This window comes from Danio rerio, chromosome 7 (assembly GCF_052040795.2).
Source record: "Danio rerio strain M-AB ecotype USA chromosome 7, GRCz13ab, whole genome shotgun sequence".
Lineage (NCBI taxonomy): Eukaryota > Metazoa > Chordata > Actinopteri > Cypriniformes > Danionidae > Danio > Danio rerio.
The window spans coordinates 4,920,474-4,941,472 of NC_141027.1; the positions used below are offsets into that span (position 1 = coordinate 4,920,474).

The 20,999-nt window shown below is 38.7% G+C and overlaps 2 protein-coding genes across 3 annotated transcripts in view; one reads left to right on the forward strand and one right to left on the reverse strand.

Moving 5' to 3' along the window:
* si:cabz01074946.1 overlaps positions 1-20,999 on the reverse strand; it is a 199,179-nt gene that overhangs the window by 141,385 nt on the left and 36,795 nt on the right. The window lies entirely within an intron of this gene.
* Positions 1-20,999, forward strand: part of si:cabz01074944.1 — a 35,156-nt gene that overhangs the window by 9,354 nt on the left and 4,803 nt on the right. For both annotated transcript variants that reach the window (XR_015495196.1, XM_087260481.1), the window contains exons 2-6: positions 615-929; positions 3,617-3,883; positions 10,981-11,082; positions 13,819-13,883; positions 15,253-15,327. Coding sequence is in view for 1 of the 2 variants with exons in the window: in XM_087260481.1 (XP_087116607.1) it covers positions 615-929; positions 3,617-3,883; positions 10,981-11,082; positions 13,819-13,883; positions 15,253-15,327 (824 nt within the window). In the remaining variant the exon portion in view is untranslated. The remainder of the gene's footprint in view (positions 1-614; positions 930-3,616; positions 3,884-10,980; positions 11,083-13,818; positions 13,884-15,252; positions 15,328-20,999) is intronic.

Sequence of the window (20,999 nt, forward strand, 5' to 3'; positions counted from 1 at the left end):
GAATCACAATTAAATTTATGTCAATGACAAAAAGTTCTGGACTTTTTTACTCTATATTAATCTAAGCGACAAAGCACACAGCAGAAATGTGCAACAATGGGAATCTAGAAGTGTGTTGATATTAGCGATGTACTCAATTTTCGGCTCCCAAACACTTATCAGCCGAAAGTATGTTATGCCATTTAATGGACCCTCTCATTTTTGTGGCTTCAGTCATTGTTGGGGTACTCTTTAAATGTGGAAGCATTAACAACCGATATCGAAATACATATCAGTATCGTGGTATATTACGCTAAAATAATGTAGTAAGAAACTGCCAGTGCTTGGACTTATTTCTCTAGATATGATCTCTTATACAATTTATTCTTTTAAACTACTAAAATGTCAACAAGTGACTTCGTTAAACTTTAGAGTTGAATTCTCAGCATCAAAAGTGGACAGAGCATCATACATCATTCACAGATCAACATCATAATGCAATTCACAACAGCAAATAAACACTTGTGAATCACAAATTACATTAATTGTTACATAAACTGTTTATTAACAGACATTGTTTACAGTGTAATATGACTGAAGTATTTAATCTGCTTTTATTATTTCTCTACTTTTAGGGTCATGTTTTGGTGGAGATGTTGAGGTCATGCACAAAGCTGTTGGAGACTCACTGGAATTACCTGCTAATCATCCAAAAGACAATCTAACTGTAGAATGGAAATATAATGAGAAAACTTTTGCAGAGTATGGTAAAGATCAGATTACAATAGTGCAACCATCATTATTTCCTGGAAGGATAAAGACGAATAATGACCATATCAGTATACAAATAGAGGATCTGAATGATCAGGATGCTGGAAACTTCACAATTGTTGCACAAAAAGGAGGAGGAAAACAACTTACAACAAAACTGATCGTGCTGCATGTTCACAGTGAGTCTAATTGCTTACTCCTATTCTGGCAGTGTGTTACAAAACTCCACAACAACATAAACATTTAAGAACTGATGTCCATGATCATTTAAGCTTAATTCATTTGTAAAATGTTAAAGAATAGTTATAGTTGTAGAGAAAAAATGCAAAAACAAGTCTGCTTGAATAAACCGTCTGTTACGAATTAAATTAAAAATCCTTCAAAAAATTTGGGCACTCCTCTGTGACTGTATCATTATGTGCTCTTTCTTTATAAGTGAAGATCAGTGAATTGCCATTCAGTTTCATGTTTTTCAGACAGAAATACGTAGTGTAGCAGTATTGAGATGTGTGAAATTAAAGTGAAACTGAAAAATAGGCTGTGCAAAAATTTGAGCCCCTCTGTTATTATGTGGATTTCAAAACCTGTAGTCAATTAATGCTAATTGATTACATGTACATGGACACCAATACTCTGATTTTAATTCAATTACGAAAATACTCTGATTAAGAGTAGTACAGACATGTAAACGCTGTAGCCTTAGCAATCCTAACACAGGTGAAACCAATCATAAAAAAGGAGATTTACGATGAATCTAAGCCAGGGGTGTCCAAACTACGGCCCGCAGGCCGCAGTTTTGTGGCGGCCCACGAGGCTTTTTATAAATATTAATAGAATCTGGCCCGCTATACAAAAATGAACGTAATTCAATAAATAACAACCGGGTGTCGCTATTAGATGCCTTCAATTAGGCAGCAGTTCCTGTTATGAAGTAAAACGAACCGAACAAATTGAAAAAAACATAATTCATAATCACGTTTTGGCAACTCATGGCACAAGAAAGAAAAAGGAAAATCAAAAGTAAGTGCAGGAAATTTCAGTCACGATGGGGCAAAGAATATTTCTTCACAGAGGTCAGTGGAATATGTGTCTGTTTAATTTGCCACGAATCAGTTGCAGTAATGAAGGGATATAATATCAAAAGACATTATAAAATAAAGCATCAGGCCTTCAGCTCTTACACTAGTACCGAATGAGATCAAAAAGTAAAACAGATAGCAGCTGGCTTATCAGCTCAACAACAGCAGTTTTTGGCTAGTTATGATGTAGCCCAGCTAAATCGCACAGCACAGGAAACCCTTATTGAAGGAGAATTTATAAAGGATGAGTGTTCAAGTGTAATTTGCCCAGAGAAGATTCAAGATTTTAAAAACGAAAGTCTTTCAAGAAACAAAGTTGGACGATGAATTAAAATAACAAATTAAAATAATTCCATAACACACACACACACATACATATATACACATACACACACACACACACACATATATATATACACACACACACACACACACACATATATATATATGGATACATATATATATATACACACATATATATGTGCGTGTCTGTGTAATGTATGTAATATATGGCCCGGGACAATTTTTTTATTTTTTTTTTGCATCTGGCCCTTGGCCCAAAAAGTTTGGACACCCCTGATCTAAGCTGATCTAATCTAGATCTTGGCTGATTGCTAGTTTTGCTTCTCCTTATTGTGAACCACAAAATAGCAACATGGGAACCTCAAAACAACCTCCTGATGACCTTAAGTCTAGGATAATTCACCAACATGAATTAGGAGGATGCAAAGGTTTTAAGTCTCTATCTCCACAGTCAAAAAATATAGTAAGGGCCCACTCGCACTATGTACAGTTGCCTTAAACCGGGCCGAAGCACACTCTTCCCCGCTCCCGTCTCCCCCAACGGCCCGCACTCACATTTCATTTGCGCTTGAGCACACTTACTTCATCAATGATGCGCTGTTCAGTAAGAAGCACTTTCGCTCAGGACAGTGGACATTTCTTTAGTTGTATCGGCTTAGTGGTTTGATATGAGGTGACACTCAGTCAAATATTTCGCTGAAAAGATCCGCCACTTTTGACGCTCATAAACAATCATAAAGCCCTCATGCTGCAGGAATTAGGAGGTTTGCTGAAGGTGCAGCTGTGGTGCAGTGAAGGGCTTGCCTCTTTAGTAAACTACGACAGTTTGCATTCATTAAACAGTAAGAATGATTAATAAACACATAAAGCAGTCCGTTAAAAGTCACGTCTCGTCTTCAGTTTCAGGCTCAGCCACGTTTTGCACTCACACTACAAGTAAACCGCGCTCAGGCACACCTCTTCCAAAAGGGCCAGGGCCGGCCAAGTGAACCATGCCTGAGCCCGATTCAGAGCACTCACACTTACTAAGTATTAGCCTTCTAAGTATTAGCATTTGATCAATGTACACGAGCCTTGCCATTTAGTAATGCCACAAACATTTTAGCAACTGCCTTGCAACCACTTAGCAACCGCTGTGCTTTCTGCCAACTGCCATTCCCAGTCCTTTCTCAAGCCAACATCAAAGTTAGTCAACAAAATTTAGGTTCTAGTTGTACGTGTAGTGCGCTCAAAGATCAAGAGACGATCTGAACATGTCTCAAGAGACACACTCTGCATGCACTTGGGTTTTGGGTGCTCACAATGGGGGCCATATGCATGTCTGTTAAATCTGTGAGACCATAGAGTGTCTCATTTACCATCTTAGTTTTAAAAGGATGCACCCTTAAAATGCTCATCAGCTGAAAGTGTTTGGTATAAAAACATGTACTGTTACACAGCTAGTATATTCAATTAAATAACTGCTGCATATAATTCTCCAACAGATCGCATCAAAAATGTGCAGATTGAGTACAAGATTTCCCGTCTGTCAAAAAACTGCACGTTTCATCTCCATTGTGAAACAACGGATGATCTGAACTCGTCCTACAACTGGAGCAGTGACCAGGGCAAGAGTCTCGGACCGCAGCTGAACATCAGCCTCCATCCAGCAGAGAGCAGCAAAGTCTCCTGCACAGCGGACAACAACGTCAGCGGAAAGAGCACTGAGGAGACTCTAGTGTGCACCGAGGAATCTAAATATACACTTACAGGTCTGGGTTCAGATAATGAACTGCTCTAGTCACAATCACATTTAACCATTTTAATGGAACATTGCAGAGTTTATTATCGTCAATGATTTATCAGTGCTACTTTTTTTCTATTTGATCAAAATAACTTCTGCTACCTCTTTGATTGGCCATTTACTAGTGTGAGGGCAGGGTCAAGCTGCCGCTTACTTGAGGTCCACTAATAGCAAAACCACACTTATCCAATCGCAGGGCTCGAAATTAACCTTTTTGCTTGGTAGCACCGGTGCTCCTAACTTTAAAAACTTAGGCGCATCAGCCAAAATTTAGTCGCACCCACCAATTATAAACACCGTTATTACAAGTTTTATACAAACAGATTTATTGCATTTGAAATCAACACTAATCAAACTAACAAGCAAAATATATAATATATATATGCAAGCGTGAGAAAAATATGTCTCAACGAAATCCCGTTCTCCAAAGAAAATAGATTTTTATAACAGAACTGAAAGCATACACGGAGCGCTCACCGGCTCTGCACGCACTGCTTGAATGAATCTGTTAACGGTATAACTGTGCTGTTCTCACAAGTGCTGTCTGATATTGCACTGATGCTTTTGACATATACTGTCTTATTATATGCATACGTCATGTTAATAGCAATACCGGTCTTTTTATGAGTAGCGTTATTAGTTTAGTGCCTTGCACGGCGGACAGCATCTGACGATTATATGAAGGATTAAACAGAAGCTCTCGTGCTAGATGTGGCAAACAGTTACCTGAACATTCCATCCCACAGACTTTTCAGAGCGGCCAATGGAAGTATTTTATCCACTATTGGAAAAGTGTAGATGGTGGATTAACATTCAGCACATGATCACTAGTAAGATGTGTTATTATTTGTGAATAGGTGGTTTCTAAAACAAAATCTGTCAGTGCTATCTTCATTCTCATCTTCAGCGCTTTAGTTTTTCGCAGTAGTAGCTCTCTCTGTCATCCCAAGCAAGAAGGCACTGATTGACAGCTGATTTTAACCAATCATTCGCGTTCAGTGTTAGAGCAGTGGGCTAATAAGAAGAGCGCGAAGGCGGGGCAAGCATTACGGACTTGGATTTGTTTAATGCAGCAAGTTGACATGACAACTGTTTTAAACCATTCCTGAGCGCTGCGTTTCGTGTTTCAAGTGCAGACACAGAGCTTAGAGATGCATTCTGCGTGAATGTCTCCCGAATCCGCGCATGTGGTGAACATTTTGCTGTAAAAACTGGTCGCACACAAAAAAATTTTAGCACTCGCACAAGTGCTCCCGAATATATTTTGAGGTCGCATAAATAAAATTTTGGGCACATATGCGACCAAAATGGTCGCAGTTTCGAGCCCTGAATTGGTTTCAATTTAATGGGTGATGAGCTTCATTTTTTGTTTTGTACCATTCATGAAGTCCACTTATAATGTTAGCAAGATTAACATAAACAAATATTATAATTTGGCTTACATGTTTAACAGCAGACAGTGCTCTAGGCTAGTTTTGAACAGCAGACAGCACTCTAATGCTGCGTTCACAGCAGACATGGAAGAAGTGTGAGTGATTTAGCCGGCAGCTAGCTCTCTGCAACTCTCACATGGTCGCCGACTGAAGCTAAGCAGGGCTGCACCCGGTCAGTACCTGGATGGGAGACCACATGGGAAAGCTAGGTTGCTGCTGGAAGAGGTGTTAGTGAGGCCAGCAGGGGGCGCCCAACCTGCGGTCTGTGTGGGTCCTAATGCCCCAGTATAGTGATGGGGATGCTATACTGCTCAGTGAGCGCCGTCTTTCGGATGAGACATTAAACCGAGGTCCCGACTCTCTGTGGTTGATAAAAATCCCAGGATGTCCTTCGAAAAAGAGTAGTATACAAAAATGTAAGGAATTATTATTATTATTTACATGTTAAGTCAATGCAAAGATATGAACAGACATTCTGTAGTGTGATTTGAGCGAATGAAGCTGCACGAGTTGAATATTTTGCACGATTGACGAGCTTAACGCGTAAATCGCTCAAGTTCGAAAATTTAAACTTCAGCAGACATTTGCGCCAAGTTAACCAATCTGTAGGGGTGTTTGTTCGGTGCACCGCGATGCAGATGGTTACAATTCGACATCGGTTCAGTAATACATCATAACCGTTTATTACGTACTGACGTCATTTGTCTCGTATATGCAATGTAGTAGATACTATGGCGAAGGAGGCAAGGGTGAGTAAATAAAACGCTCATACTACTTAAAGGTAGAGAATTATGCACAATTCAATTGCTTATGTTTGCTTGAAAGTCTTTCATTGACACTGAAAAAGGCTCAGCACACAAGCCGCTAATCAACAAACGTTACTAAGGAGAAATGCTGTAAAAATCCACCTCTTTCTCTCCCTTTGGACATTTGATCCGCTGGCGTGTTTGTGAGGTAACTTTTCCTCTCCTTTACATGAGTTTATTTTAGGGATGCACCGAAATGAAATTCTTGGCCGAAGCCGAATAATAATAAATTGCTTGGCCAAAGGCCGAATACCGAACGCGGTGTTTTGCATTTTTTTCCATTTAGTTTGCCAATCTTTTCACCATTAGAATAATTAAATAGTAAAAATTAGCTTTTTACTATTTTGTGTTGCTTTTCAGAGAAATAAATCAAATAACAAAAATACAATTTCAAAAATATTTATTTAACACTGAACATTTTTTTAACATTCCAGCAGATAATATACAAACAACACACAATATAACTTAAAATAAATAAATTAGTAAAATAAAAAAATATTTTGATTTGGCCATCTTTGAAGCCCCCCTTCTTGAATAGCCTATGTTAGGCCTATAACTGACTGCTGAAAGAATGCAACTGTATGTCTACAACAACAAATGTGCATTGAATAGTGCAAAAAATGTGGACTATTCAGCTCGTGTGCTGAGCCTTTTTCAGTGTCAATGAAAGACTTTCGAGCAAACATAAGCAATTGAATTAATGTCCCTAGTTTATTTGCTTTAAATGCTCATGCTGTCCTCTGTGGATGTATTGGAGTCGTCCAAAACATTCAGAACGAGTGTTTTCTTTGAGCAGGTCAAATGAAAGGTACAGCACATATATCTGCTTGTATTAAAAGGACAAGTTTGTAATACAAATAGTATATAAATATTAATATATTTAAAGATTTTAATAAAAAACTAATTATTGTGTTTGGAAGAAAAAAAAATCTAATTATGTATGGAAAGCATCGTCAATGCACCTAGATATTGAGTTGAACCAAATTGATGGCATGATAATCAAAACCGAACTGTGAGATTAGTGTAGGTTCACACCCCTACCAATCAGGAGCTTTCTCTTGTAGAGGCGTGGTTATGACCTAGCACCTGCTGTTGGTGTCTCAGGGGGAACTCCTCCAGCCGACACCGGTTGATCAAACTGGGCTCGGCTCAGTCAGAAGCAACGCTGAAAGCTTCCATCATCCAGGTTGGTGTAGTGATGGATGAAGCAGGGGTTTGGGTGGAGACGGGGATGGGAGCGTGAACATGCACAAGGTACAATGTTTCAGGCCGAACTGTACTAAAAAGCTGAGGAGTGTGGGGGGGTGTGAATTCCGGGAGTTTTCCGGGAGACAGAACAATAAAGGAGATGGGTCTGAAATACAGGAGACTCACGAAGAGTTGGCAGGCATGGTGGTGCTCGACAAAGTTTCAGATGACATGCTTTGGGGGTCTCCAACAACATGCTCATATGCGTGCAAGGTCTAAAACACTTTCATTGTCTCATCACATGCATTTATTTTTACCTAATTATCCCAGCCACTCCCATATGAATCATTCAGCGATTCATTTGTTCCCAAACCCCTCCTTAGCATGAGGCTAATCTGCGCTGATTGGACCGATGACAAGTCTTTCTCTCAAATTTAAACACCTAAGACTGCATTTATTTTCAAAGTACTTTTCTTTTAATTTAATCCCTTGCAAAGCATGCTTGGAACCATCCATTGCAACTTATCCATTATTAAAACTGACTTAATATTATTACTAGGTTTGCGACGATTAGAAAATATTTAAATTTTACGAGTAAATGAATATTAATATTGAAGTCTTTCCACTCTTTTTATTTATTACATCAAGTAAATGTGTAAAAATTAAAAAAATGATGAGAGTCTATTTATTAGATTTAACTCCACTAAAGCAATTTCTTTCAGTGTGTGTTTTCATTCTTCTGCTTGTGTATTCGCCAGTGACGCTTCTCTGTAAAACAATAGTGTTCAGTTGCACATCTCACTCCGCCTTCTGGTACCCTTTTGTTGTGCTAGGTACCCTTTGTAAAGTGTACCCAAAAAGTGGCACAGTAGTTTGCTTTTTGGTACATTTTGACAGTAGAAACGAACATAAAACCGTACAGTACCACTGGTAACGGACCATAAGCTACTTTTAACTAGGCTAGTTCTTAACAGCAGACAGTGCAATAGTCTAGTTTTAACTGCAGGTGCTCCTATAGGTTACTTTTTAACCCTAGACAGTGCTCTAGTGTGGTTTTTAGTCAAAGCCAAAGTCCGATTTATTGTCAATTCAACCACATGTACAGGAATCGAAATTACGTTACTCTCAGACCCTAGGTGCCTGACATATAATGCTAATACAAAAAGTAGAGTTTTAAGAAAGAATTTACAATAAATACAGTTGTACATAAAATGTAGTCTAAGAATATACGTAAAGAAAAAAATTGTAAACAATACTAGACAATGACATAAAGGGCATATGGCAATATAAATCTTTATATTGCCTTTTAAATAATGAGATTAATGTGAACACAGCTCACAAACACTCTAGTACTTTGCTTAAAACTTTCATAACTTTAATAATGATTATTTTAGGTTCAAGTGGTATTTGTAGGTAATTGGGGCAGAGTGCAGCTTAAAGCATATGGCGCCATCTGCTGTTAAAAACTAAGCCAAGAATGCATTTAGGGATGAATAGTCAAGAGCAGGGGTGGCACGGTGGCTCATTAGTTACTGTAGCACTGTCGCCTCACAGCAAGAAGGTCGCTGGTTCAAGTCCTGGCTGGTTAAGTTAGCATTTCTGTGTGGAGTTTGCATGTTCTCCCCGTGTTGGCGTGGGTTTCCTCTGGGTGCTTCAGTTTCCCCCACAATCCAATACACATGCGCTATAGGGGAATTGGGAAAAAAATAGCCCGTAGTGCATGAGTGTGCGTCTATGTGAGAGTGGGTGTATCCCAGTACTGGGTTGCAGCTGGAAGTGCATCAGCTGCGTAAAACATGCAAGAATAGTTGGCGGTTCATCCTGCTGTGGCGACCCTTGATAAATATGAGACTACGGCGAAAGAAAATGAATGAATGAATATTCATGGGTGCTGCTAAGGGGGGTTAAGTTAGGATGATTCTACAGGCACACACACTTTTAGGGTCCCCTGAGATACTATAAGAGGGCCCAGCCTCCTCCAATAACCACTATCATGTTTTTTATAGTATAATTACCTCATGTCAAATGATTAAGGGAGTTTTCATTTCTCGGTTCATGATCTTTAAATAAAAGCACGCTCCACCCAGCGGTTTCCTCACTCAATCACTCAGGTTCACAGTGAAATTTGGAAGAAAGAAATATAATAATTACTGCAGCACACAAACCCAATAAATACAAATGGACTTTTTAAACTGTTTATTTATTTTCTGAAGTTAATAAAAAGCACTAATAAAGTCTAGATTATTGATTTTAAAAATAAATATAAATTAATAATCAGCAAAAAGAGCAGAAACCTGTACAGCAGAAAGAAAACTGTAGTAGATGCTACTGTAGGACAAAGTTATACAAACGTAAAATTTAAGGTTCTTTACAGGTATTAATTAATCAATGAAAAAACTGTACAAACGCACGCACATCTCTCTAAATTGGGTGCTCAGCCAAAACCGCAAAAAGTGCAAATAAATGTCAATCAAAGGCGGCAACACCAAGGCTCCAAAAATACAAATTTATTAAATTAAAAAGGCTGACACAGAGCGTGCCAGCACGCTCTGTGTCAGCCTTTTTAATTTAATAAATTTGTATTTTTGGAGCCTTGGTGTTGCCGCCTTTGATTGACATTAATTAATCAATGAAATACATGATAAATCACTACAATATACTCATTCCACAAACGCTTCTCTAGAGATTATTCTTAGGTTCATGAAAATGATGTTTACACTAGAAAAGGTTTCTTTGGCATTACATTTACATTAATTAAACACACAAATTCATCCTAAACTTTTATGTAAGCATTTTACTGCATATCACACTGGAACAAATAAAATTTTAATTTAAACAACTTGCATATGAAGATAACAGAAGCACTTCACATCCCCACAGATCAGTCATAACAGCTTCATCATCACTATTAAGGCTCCTTTATTTACTTTTATTTTTATCAAGAGTCCACACTTAGCTGATGATTGATTATAAAGCTTGTTTGGCATGCTGTCCCGGGAGAGAGCCCTAAGCTTATAAGATCCTCGAGCCCGGGGCCCCCTCCTGTTGCAGGGCGAGAGGGGAGTTTGAGCTCAGGTAGGACTGGAGAACTCCCCTGCTGGAGTAGCTAATGAACAGATAGTGATTGCTCTTAAGAGATAACTACTTGCTAGGAGCATGTGTATGGTGTCGGATTAGTCAATTAACTTAAGTTGCATGTTTTTCGATGGTGGGAGAAAACCAGGGAACCTGGGGGAAACCCACGTGAGCATGGGGAGAACGTGTAAACTGCACACAGAAAGGTTGGCTGGCTTGGTAAGGACTAACCAGTGACGTTCTTGCTGTGAGGCAACAGTGAAAACCACTGGGAAAGGAGTAGGAAAGGAGTAGGAGTGGAAGGGGGGATTCTTCAAAATGAAGATGGCTGTAATATGGAACTAAGGGTATTTATAGTGGCTTAGGAATCGTCTGATTGGTGAATAGATAATGCAGGCCAGCTGTGTTCAATCATAAGCACATGATCCTCTAGAATTAGTTTATTAATAAACTCTACTTTAAGAGGGCCATTGCTGTTTTTTTATGTTAGATTCTTAAACATGCATGTTTTGGATTAGAAGTTGTTCCTTAATTGTGTTGTACTCATTAAACTCTTTCTTTAGGTTTCCGTCAAGAGCTCTGGTTGACTATAAGCATCAGTATCCTTGCTATTGTCATACTCAGCGGAATAATCATAGCGTGCTTTCGGTGGAGGAAGCGTAAAGGTGAGTTTACATGCAGAAACATGACAATATACAGTTTAAAATTATCAAAATCATCCAGCCTCCTGTCTAATACTTACCAAAACTTTCTCAAGTATTGTTTAACAGAAAGGAGCGGATATATTGATTTGGGGACCCCAAGCAATTCCAGCCAGGGAGCCCAATAGTCCTAAAACGCACCCTCTGTCCTTTCAATTGTTTTAATTTATTTATACTGGTTTTTTTTCCTCTCCTTCTCTACATTTTATCCTAATGTATTCTCTACTTTTGAAATTATTTGTTTTTGTAGATGTAATAATTGAAGTTTCAATTTTATTTGTTAAATCCTCACAGTACAAAATATAGAAAATGATTTTATTTTTATTTAGGTTTTTTATTTTTCACAAATTTGCAACAATTTCAAAAACTCTTTTTTTACATTGTCATTATGGGGTATTGTGTGTAAAATTTTGAGGAAATAAATGAACTCAAACTATTGTGGAATAAGGCTGGAACATAAACAAATGTGGAAAAAGAGAAGCGCTATCAATAGTTTCCGGATGCAATGTTTTTAGTAAAATATTATGTGCTGTCATCCAATGGTCTCTCAATTAGGCATGTGCCGGTATCACATTTTCATGCTGCGATTAATTGATTGAGCTTTTATCACGGTATACGGTATTATCACGGTATTGTAATTTTACAAGAGAAACAGGTAAAAAAACACAAAAAACTTCAGTTTCGTCAACGTAGTAACTTTAATAACTTTTTAATTAACTAAAAGTACTATAAACATTTAAATACAAATAAATATAAATAAAACAATACACAATATAAAAGTAAACTTAAGCAATTATATCAAAGTGAATGTGCAAACTGCAAAAGGACAACATTTGTTATATGTTTTTAAATAGATTTAAGAGCAAAAAAACAATTTTTAAAGAATCAACAATAAACATTTTCAACCAATTCCTGGTATCTCTTCTGGGCGGCCTGGCATATTTTAGTCCTCGAAATTAAAGTGCAAAAATGAGAGCATGTTCATTTTTTCTGGCTTGAGCTTTGAACGCTGAGGTGAGAGGATATGTCCACTGGCACTAAATACCTTCTCTGAAGGAACACTTGTTGCAGGAATGCAGACAAACTTAGCCAAGGTAGCAAGATGAGGAAGTTCTTCAGCATGCAAACTCCACCACTGCAATGGATCTGCCTCTGATTTTATTAGTGGCAGAGAAAGATACAGTTTGATCTCAGCTTCAGTCTTTGACTTCATGCTGCCCTTACCCTCCTGCTCCATGATGAAGGTCCATATGAAGCCTGACGCTGGAATGCCTCTTGAACTGTTGGCTGAACGATGGCTTCAGCTGAAGATGAACCAGCACTGCTAGATGCATGGCCACTCTGTAAAATAGGAATGAAAAATATTACTTCATACCTCTGATAATTTAAATAAAAGATGCTGTTCAGACAGAGAATACAAGCAAAGTAAATTTTTTCGTTTTTTTTGTTTTTAGGTTAAAAATAAACCAAGTTCCAACTTTCAACTAAATGCATCTGTCATTTGATACTATATTTTAGTAATAGAAGACACACGATGATGAGCTTAAGTTTTGCACTTTACTTGTACTCTCTTGTAAACATGTAAACATCAAGTTTACTCGCACTGTGTGAAAATGTATGATTGTGTTGCATTCCTTTTTTAGCTTAAAATCAAATTATTCTGCCTAATTTCCATTATTAAATTACAGAACTTACTTTTAGCTGAGTATTGTATTTTGTTGTTAAAATACGAGACGCAAACTTAAGTGTAGTGTAACCAGAGGAGTTCATGCTAACTCTTAAACTAACGTTACATGGAAGCAAGCAACATGCAGCAAATGGAAATAAGTTAACGTAATTTTGCCATCCTGTCTTTCAAATAGTTGTTTTATGTGGTATTCAGCATGAGAAAAGAAGCGTCTTACCTTTATCTCCCTGAATTGCAGTGGATGGTTGTCGCGAATATAAGCGAACATGTTAGACGTGTTCCTGTGTTTAGCAGCCACTTTCCGTCCACATGTTTTACACAAAGGGAAACCGTCTTCGATCAGCAATCCCTCTACATTTTTTTGAAACCCAAAATATTTCCAAACCTCTGGCTTTACCATTTTTGAAGGGGGATAAATTCTTCGTGTGAGGATTAGAGTGCGGTTGCAGCGGCGGCGCGCACTGCGTGCACACAGTGCTTCTACATGTGGGGATTGTTTACATCAGGGTGCGCATCAGTTCTGCGCAGCATATACGCAGTGTTTCTTCAAGCGGTTGATGGAAAATAAGCTAAAGGGGGATAAATTGTCGGCAGCGTTCCTCCTTCCGCCATACTTCTTCTTCGTGTGAGGATTAGAGTGCGGTGGCAGCGGCGGCGCGCACTGCATGCACACAGTGCTTCTACATGTGGGCATTGTTTACATCAGAGTGCGCATCAGTTCTGCGCAGCATATACGCAGTGTTTCTTCAAGCGGTTGATGGAAAATAAGCTAATGCACGTTCTAAAAATATAAATTCGGATCTATTATTTTTCACGGTATTTTGAAGTGCCCGCGATAACAATATCGTGCATATTCATTACCGTGATTTATCGCATTACCGAAAACCGGCACAAGCCTACTCTCAATTAAACAGCACATGGGAAATATTTGAAGAATTAAAATGTCACAGGAGGGCTTATAATATTGTCTTCAGCTGAATATTATACAGACCTCATTATCTGATATATTTCAGGACAAACTGAAAGTGAAGCTGGGATCACGGTCTATGAAGACGTCAACCCTGAAGGCCCTGCAAAGGTGAGCAGCTTATTTCCGTCTTACCAATCAGACATCTCAATGTTTTCACATCCAGACAAATCTGCGAGAGGACTCTCTCTAAATACAGCAGTGAAAATAAGTATTGAACAAGATGTCATGCTTTTTCCTGGGAATAATATCTCTAAAGGAGCTGTTGACAAGGAATTGAACTAGATTTGGGCAAAAACCTCAAACAATACTTTATTTAAAAGGCTTTTTTGGTAATGTCAGCTTGAAGACGTCTCTCATATGGAGAATTAAGCCACATGCATTGCTCAGGTGCGAGTTTCTCACTGACTTCAACAGAGAATCTTGCTGCTTCTGTGGGTCTCGCAATGGTGTAGCGGATTAGGGGGCCCTGCGTCATCGCAATTTTCAATAATTGAAAATCCGGCAACCGCATCAAACTCTTGGGAACAACTGTGGTCGGAACCAAAGTTCACAGGTCTGTGTTCTCTGAACTTCTCTCAAGCGGTGGACTACTCCATTCTGATTGCTTGCCGCCGAACCGCGTCATATCATACCATAAAGTTTACTTGATTTCAAGTCTCCTCGACGCCCACAACGGAGAAGACGCACCGTGCTGTTACTCGCCGCCGATTGTCATTGAAAATGATTGACTTCTGGCTACTTTGACGCTCTCGCCACTTCCGGTTTGTGATCGCTCCTCAGTTTGTGAAGGCTTCCACGTGTTGTCGCTCCACCCCGCCTCCCTTCCCCGCTCCTCAATTAGTGATCGTTGTCGTCTCCAACCCCCCCCTCCTTATCAGAGGGCCCCGTCAGTGATCCCTGCAGGAGGGCCTCTGCTTTTTGCGCTACACCACTGGGGTCTCGTCTATCAAATCTGAGCTTTATTTTGTATTCTCTATTGGATTCGGCTCAAGTGATTGGCTGGGCCATTCTACAGCTCATTATCCTGCTGAAATGTCCACCCTGGATTCATCTTCATCCTCCTGCTAATGTAGATGTAGGACTGAAGCAGCTGCTATTCATTTACACAGAGGAGGGGCAAAGGGTTGCTGAAGAACTACTGAGAGATTTCAGCTGCTGTCTGGGCATTCACTGCCCAACTACACCTCCCTTTCTTCATGTGTTCAATGATATTTCCCTGCTTCATTTTATTTCATTACACAGAACTTCATTAGTTTTGTTTTCTTTATGGATTTCTGTGGTTGTTATAAACATCCGGGGAAAGTTTCAAGTCAACAGCACCTTTAGAAATATTTAGAAATGGTGACGTGATCAATACTTGTTTCCCCCGCTGTACTTCCTAGACACAGTTGTTTATTTAGATGCATACCAACGTGATTATTAGAACAGAAATGAGGAAATGTGTCCAGCAGCTCACCTGATATGATCTGCATTACAGAAGCGAACTGAAAGTGTTGTGAACGGGATGTCCATTTATGAAACAGTGGACGACATCAAAGTCGATAAAAACTTGGTGAGTACTCAATTTATACTTTCTCTGGCCACTTTATAAGGTCTTCCTTAATAGTACCAGATCAGAAACACTTTCGCCTTCAGAACTGCCTTAAATCAGTGTATTGAATAAGTAAGGACAGTTGGAAGCAGGCCCAGATTGGTTAATCGGGAGGACCGAGAGAATTCCCGATGGGCCGATCTGTTCTTTGGGCGCGAGGGCTGGTGTCCCTAGCTTATTGTACTCTCAGTAGTCTCACTTTTTATTTATTTATTTATTTATTTGACCATATTCTCACTCTTTTATTCATTATTTTGCTGCAGCTTTGCTCTTTTTATTTATTTTCTCGCAGCCCCGTGAGCAAAATGCAGCCTGCAGGTTAATTACGTGACTATCATTCGACCCCAAACAGCGGCACCTTAGTGAATATAAGAATTCGTATAATTAATATTAATGAATTTTACTGTGGTTAAAAGAGTCTTGCAGATGACAGTGCAATACTTATTTTTTCCTCCAACCTCACCAGCATAATAGCAACATTGTGGTCCAGCGGTCAGCACAATGCGTTACAATGTCGTCGACCCAAGTTCGAATCTCACCAGAGTATTTTTTTTTTCATTTTTAGTGTTAATACATATAATACTGTTTAGGTTACATATGTAGGTGTACATATTTTATTTTTATTTTTTTGTGTGACCACAATTACAAAGGACTGGATATTTATAAAGAATTTAGCACAGAACATTTATTCAGATATTGAAGGAAAAGACGTTGTGATGTTTTAAAGAATAGTGTTGAAGATTTAGCTACCCTTTAATGTTCTCATATTTATGAAAAACATTTGAAGTTCTAAAGCAGCCGAGTCCTTGAAAAAGACGTGACAGTGTCATTAGAAACTGAATTGGAAATGACCTTATTTTAATATAGTCAGTTGTGAACTGAGGTGGGCCGATCTAACGCACCATTCACACGGGGCGTCAGCGTCAACACTTCCTATTCACTTTGAATGAGTGACGTCAGGCGTTGCCGAACTGCATTGTGGATTCTTCCGCACCACTTCAGAGGTGTTGCTTGCGGCAGAAGTTGGGACTAGCTCAACTTTTCAAGCGCCGACGGAAGCGTCAGCCAATCAGATCGCTGTATGCAAATACACCAGCTAGACAGTGGCCTATTGCTGACTGAATTTCATTGGCTGACACTGCTATGATGATCGCGTCAGCCCCAACTTCAGACACGCCTTCAGTCAAGCGCTGACGCTGAAGCCACGTGTGAATGGGGCATAAGGCTTGAAACTTCAGGGCTGAAAAGGAGTCCAACTCCGGCCCTGGTTGGAAGTAACACACACCGAACGTGCACATTCACATGCTATTTACAATGAAATGATTCAGATTGAGCTCTGTTTCAAAACTGGAAATCAGCGACAAGCAAAACTTTTTTACATAAGCTTCCATTTTGATCAGTATTTCTAGTAAACTCGATGTGAATCATCAGCAGACACATACACAAAAGCTAAACAGACAGACAGATAGGAGCAGAAGAAAGAGTTTGGTTCATTCATTTTCATTTCCAAACATCCATACACAGTCACACACATGCACTAGAGCCAATTTAGCTGATCAATTCCCCTATAGCGCATGTGTTTGAACTGTGGAGTAAACCCACGCCAACACGGGGAGAACATGCAAACTCCACACCGAAATGCCAACTGGCCCAGCCAGAAATCGAACCTTCTTGCGACAGTGCTAACCACTGAGCCACCGTGTCGCCCAGCATAACGTGTTTAGTTCTGACTCATCAGCTGTGCAGCTCTTTTATTTTAGTTAACCCAGATCAGTTTGACACAACTTGCCTTAAAGGAACTTTGGTAGAATCTAGCATCCCTACATCCATTTGTCATTCACACCCACGTCAAGCAAACTGTGCTGAAATCTCGCATTCAGGATATTCGTGCAAAATACAAAACGCTAGAGATGGTTGTGTAGGAAAACCCAGTAGATCAGCAGTATCTAGAACACTCTGACCAGCCTGTCTGACACGATAACCAAGACAAAGGTCACTTCTCCATTCTGAAGTGAAGTGAGAAGTAGTGAAGTGGGTATTGTCGAGTATGCTAAACCACACTTCAAATTGGCCGTCTGCTTTCAACCCAGCCAAGTACCCACACACACACACGACTGAAAAGTTAGAGCATGCACGCACGCACACACACACACACACACACACACACACACACACACACACACACACACACACACACACACACACACACACACACACACACACACACACACACACACACACACACACACACAAACACACACACACACACACACACACACAGAGAGAGCAGCAGGCCCGGATTGGCTAATCGGGAGGACCAGGAGAATTCCTGGTGGGCCGGTCTGTTTTTTGGCCGCGAGGGCCGGTGTCCCTAGCTGCTTGCACTCTCAGCAGTCACACTTTTTTCTTCTATTTATTTTTTTGACCATAGCTTTACTCTTTTTAATCATTATTTTACCGTATTTTACACATTGCATTTCAATGGCACAGACCTGTGATCGAATCTCACATGAAAAATCTTTTTTTTTTTTTTTTTTTTTCGATTTTATTGTTAAGACATAAAATACTGTTAGGGCTGTTGAACATTTGAATTTCTAAAGCAGCAGTTTTCTTGAAAAAGACGTGATAGTGCCATTAGTAACTGAATTGGAATCAGTCGTGAACTGAGGTGGGCCGGTCTGGCTTGAAACTCCAGGGCTGAAAATGAGTCCCACTCCGGCCCTGGAGAGCAGTACATTCACTCCCACCATCTTCAATTCTTGCACCCTTTAAATTCCTAGTCTAAATCAATATGCATTAAGCCACAACTGCCCCTATAAGCTCAGCTTGAACGACAGAAGATCATTGTGATCATGTTTACACCATAAATGCATCGAGCTGCAGCCAAAACAAAAAGTCTAATAATATCTGCCAAGATATGCTAAAGAGATGTACCTAATAAAGTGGCCAGCGATTAATCCATCACTGTTCTGCTTCATACTTGAAGTCCTCTCAAGCTTGTGCTTATAAACATAAGTGTGCATTTCATAGCAATTTAGCATTTGACAAACATTTGTAAGATTATTTAGTCTGGAATTATCCCTTAATCACCATAAAAACATCCGAGATTTTTATTCCCTTATATTTTTTCCATTCTGTTGAGGCTGATTATTATACACACACTGGTGCTTTGTGTGTATTTTTTATTGACTTATTATTTTTGTTTGGTCACACTTTATTTTGATGGTCCGTTTGTTAAATTTAAGTTACACTGCATCTACATGGCAACTAATTCTCATTAGATTATAAGTAGACTGTTGGGTTGGGGTTAGTGTAAGTTGACATGTACATGCAAAGTGTCTTCTAGTCAGTTAAATGTCTGTTGAAGAAGCAGTATCAGCAGATATTAAGCAGACAGTCTACTAATACTCAAATGAACCATCAAAATAAAGTGTTACTTTTAACTGTATAAATATACACTTGAAGTCTAAATTATTAAGCGACTTTTGAATTTTATTTTCTTTTTTAAATATTTCCCAAATGATGTTTAACAGAGCAAGGAAATGTTCACAGTATGTCTAATGATATTTTTTCTTCTGGAGAAAGTCTTAAAAAGAATAAGAATAAAAGCATTTTTTTAATTTTTTAAACATTTTAAAGGACAATATTATTAGCTCCTTTAAGCTATTTTATTTCGACTGTCTACAGAACAAAGCATCGTTATACAATAACTTGCCTAATTACCCTAACCAGCCTAGTTAACCTAATTAACCTAGTTAAGCCTTTAAATGTCTCTTTAAGCTGTACAGAAGTGTCTTGAAAAATATCTTTGGAAAAGATTAAATAAATTAGTTATTAGAAATGAGTTAATAAAACTGTTATTATTAGAAATGTGTTGAAGAAATCTGCTTTCCGCTAAATAGAAATTTGGGAAAAAAATTAAACATGGGGGCTAATAATTCAGGGGGCTAATAATTCTGACTTCAACTGCATAGATAGCTGAACACCTATTTCTTTCCAAATGACGATGGAAAATTATTTGAATTTTTTTTTTTTTATTAGATACCTTACTTGCATTTAATTATTATTAATAGGGGTGTAACGATTTATCGTTGTACAATTTATTGCGATGCAAAAATGTCACAATATGCATCGTGGAGTTATGACGATTTGATTACGATATGACGTCCGTTTTCTCTTATTAGTTGAGCTGTTTGAACGTGAGCTGCGTTCCACCTGCTGTCGCACGTGAGTTCAGATTGCAGCAGCAGTAATGTTAGCAGACCAAGATGAGTGGAGCTGAAATAGAGGATGGCCCATCTTCTCAAAATCAGACGTCTGGCAACATTTCGGTTGTACAGTCATTGCTTTAGACTCGTCCGCTTTTTGACACGCATACTGGGTCAAACATCCTAAGTTTTAAAGTCTTCACAGTGATTTACATACTTTGCACAGCGACAGAGATACCTTCTAATGGTGTTGAAAGAGTCACATACTGTATTTATAAGGTACAATTCACCCTAAAATATCATTCTGTCTTTATATAATGATGTATTGGCGGCCGCAAAATCACACAAGACGTGAGCTGTTACTACAGAGGGCGGAATATGATAGACGCGCGCGTATAGCAAGCCGATTTAGCATTTAAACCTTTGATCTGACTATCCATAAATATATTTAGAGATATCTCTAATTATATTTTGACTAGTCATAATTATAATTAGACTAGTCAAAATATAATTAGAGATATCTCTAAATGAATTTAATTAAATATGAATTAAATATATTTATGGATAGTCAGAACAAAGGTTTAAATGCTAAAACGGCTTGCCATACGCGCGCGTCTGCTTCAGTGAACAGAACCTGCAGGTTTTGACTAATAAAGTAGTAAACAACATTCAGTTTGTGGAACAGAGTGATCTTTCAGGAGCCGCGTGTGAAGTATGAACAGCACTTAGCAGTGGAAATGAAACCGAAAGCGTGCACATTATTTAAACAATCATATCGCATTTTAAGGTTATGATTACGACGAGCATTAACCCTTTTGAGTCCAGAGGTACACAAAAATGCACGTCAACATGATACACTTGATAGCGCCGACATCAGCGACACCGAAGAAATAGTAAACCTGCCTAAACTGCTGAAAAGAGCCACGACTGTCCTGTGTAATGAAAAGACGGCCACCCTGTCACTCATCATGCCCAACATGAAGACAAATAGCCATCCATAAAAACCTCCCAGACAGATACACATAAGTTCAGGATTATCTTATAGAACTGCTGATTACCTGGAAATGTGGATTTTTTTTGCACAAACAAAAAACGCAAGTGACCAAGCAAAGCCTTAAGCTCTTACTGTTAAATTCAATTGAATAGAAAGCTTTTTTTTTTTGCACCTTTACTTAAATTGTTCCTTGATTTTGTCTCTGTCATTTCAATAATATTTTTAAGAAGTTTTTTAATTGTTTTATTTTCCAGAGACAGGCCTGTTTAATTTATTTTCTAAAAGAAGGTTCAGTTTAACAAGTTGAAACAAAAGAAATACATAAAAAATAGTTTACTTGGTAAAATTTGCATTTCAGTTCAATTTTAAATTTTTATTCCAAATATCGTGATACATATCGAATCGTGAACAGTATATCGTGATACACATCG